The sequence below is a fragment of the Monodelphis domestica genome, chromosome 4 (assembly GCF_027887165.1).
Source record: "Monodelphis domestica isolate mMonDom1 chromosome 4, mMonDom1.pri, whole genome shotgun sequence".
NCBI lineage: Eukaryota > Metazoa > Chordata > Mammalia > Didelphimorphia > Didelphidae > Monodelphis > Monodelphis domestica.
In genome coordinates, this window is record NC_077230.1 from 353,599,504 (window position 1) to 353,601,134 (window position 1,631).

At 44.5% G+C, this 1,631-nt stretch overlaps 1 protein-coding gene across 1 annotated transcript; it reads left to right on the plus strand.

The window, feature by feature from the left end:
- The first annotated feature begins 344 nt into the window (after positions 1-344).
- On the plus strand, positions 345-1,379 carry LOC100021970 (olfactory receptor 52P1-like). Its single transcript, XM_001373929.3, has one exon. The coding sequence runs from the start codon at positions 345-347 to the stop codon at positions 1,299-1,301; it is 957 nt and encodes a 318-aa protein (XP_001373966.3). The 3' UTR covers positions 1,302-1,379.
- The last annotated feature ends 252 nt before the right edge of the window (positions 1,380-1,631 follow it).

Here is a 1,631-nt window from a genome sequence, read left to right on the forward strand (position 1 = left end):
CTTGAAACATTCACTTGTCCTTTCCTTATTTGTTTCCCCACCACAAAAATAAGGGATTTTGAGTCATCACTTAACCATATCACAGGGAAATGAAAAGGGACACACCTTTGAAAAAGGAAAAACTCCTTACAAAATGGGAGATATAATTAACACTATAATTGGGGGTGAAGGGTACATGTGTGTGGATAGGGAGCAGAGAACTATGTCTCAATGGGAAAAGTAATCTCAGGGAGTCGCTAGTCTTCAGACAATTCTAGAAATTGATTGCCATTTGACTTCTCTTTTCCTTGTTTCAGGATGGGATCTCTATGAGTCACAATTCACAGTCCTTCAGGGTACACAGCATGGTGGACAATGCTAATACCTCCAGCTTTTCATCCTTTTTCTTGGTTGGTATTCCTGGGCTTGAAGTCTACCACTTTTGGTTTGGCATCCCTGTTTGCCTTTTGTATGCCCTGACTCTGATGGGGAATGGCCTCATTGTTCTTGTGATAAAAGAAGAACCCAGCCTTCATCAGCCCATGTTCTTTTTCCTTTGTATGCTAGCTTTTGATGATGTGGCTATGGCCTCAACCATAGCCCCCAGGATGCTTGGAATATTTTGGCTGGCTGCTCATGTCATTGGATTTGATACCTGCGTGGTCCAAATGTACTTAATCCACACTTTTTCCATCATCGAATCAGCTCTTTTGGTAGCCATGGCCTATGACCGCTATGTTGCCATTTGCCGTCCGCTGCATTATGCCACCATCCTGACCACTCCTTTGGTCCTCAAGCTAGGGGCAGTAAGTGCGGCCCGAGGTGCCATAATGGTCTTGCCCTGCCCACTACTCATTAAACGGCTGAGGTATTGTACTCAGAGTGTTATCCGACATACCTACTGTGAACACATGGCCGTGGTGAAACTTGCCTGCACCGATACCTACATAAATCGTAGCTACGGCATCTTTGTGGCTCTCTCAGTCATAATTATGGACTTTGGACTTATTTCTATGTCCTATGTCAAGATCCTTCAGGCCGTCTTCCGACTCTCCTCTAAGGAGGCCCGCTCTAAGGCCCTGGGCACTTGTGCTGCCCATATCTGTACTGTCCTCTTCACCTATATACCTGCCCTGTTTAGTTTCCTCACCCACCGTATTGGCAAGCGGGTGCCCCCATCCCTTCACATTATCTTTGCCAGTATATATCTCCTGGTGCCACCCACAGTCAATCCATTAGTCTATGGTGTAAAGACGAAGCAGATCCGTGACCGAGTGGTCATTCTTTTCCTCAGGAAAAAGGATAAGTTCTCCACACACTAATACAGACTTAGGCATGACATTTTTTTTAAGACTGGAATCATTTACTGTGAGAGATTGGGCTGAGAGGACAATGCAGTGTATGTGCTTCCTTCAACTGGCCTGTTTGTAAACCCTGACCCATTTTATCCAACTCATCTCCCCAACATTAACTATAGGGATTTGGGGTAGAGTATAATGAGATAATTCTGCTACAAATGACTGATTTGGTTCTGTCTTTATTTTTTAAAACCCTTACCTTCCAAGGCAGAAAAGTAATAAGGGCTAGGCAATGGGGGTTAAGTGACTTGACCACAGTCACATAGCTAGGAACTATGTGAGGCCAGATTTGAA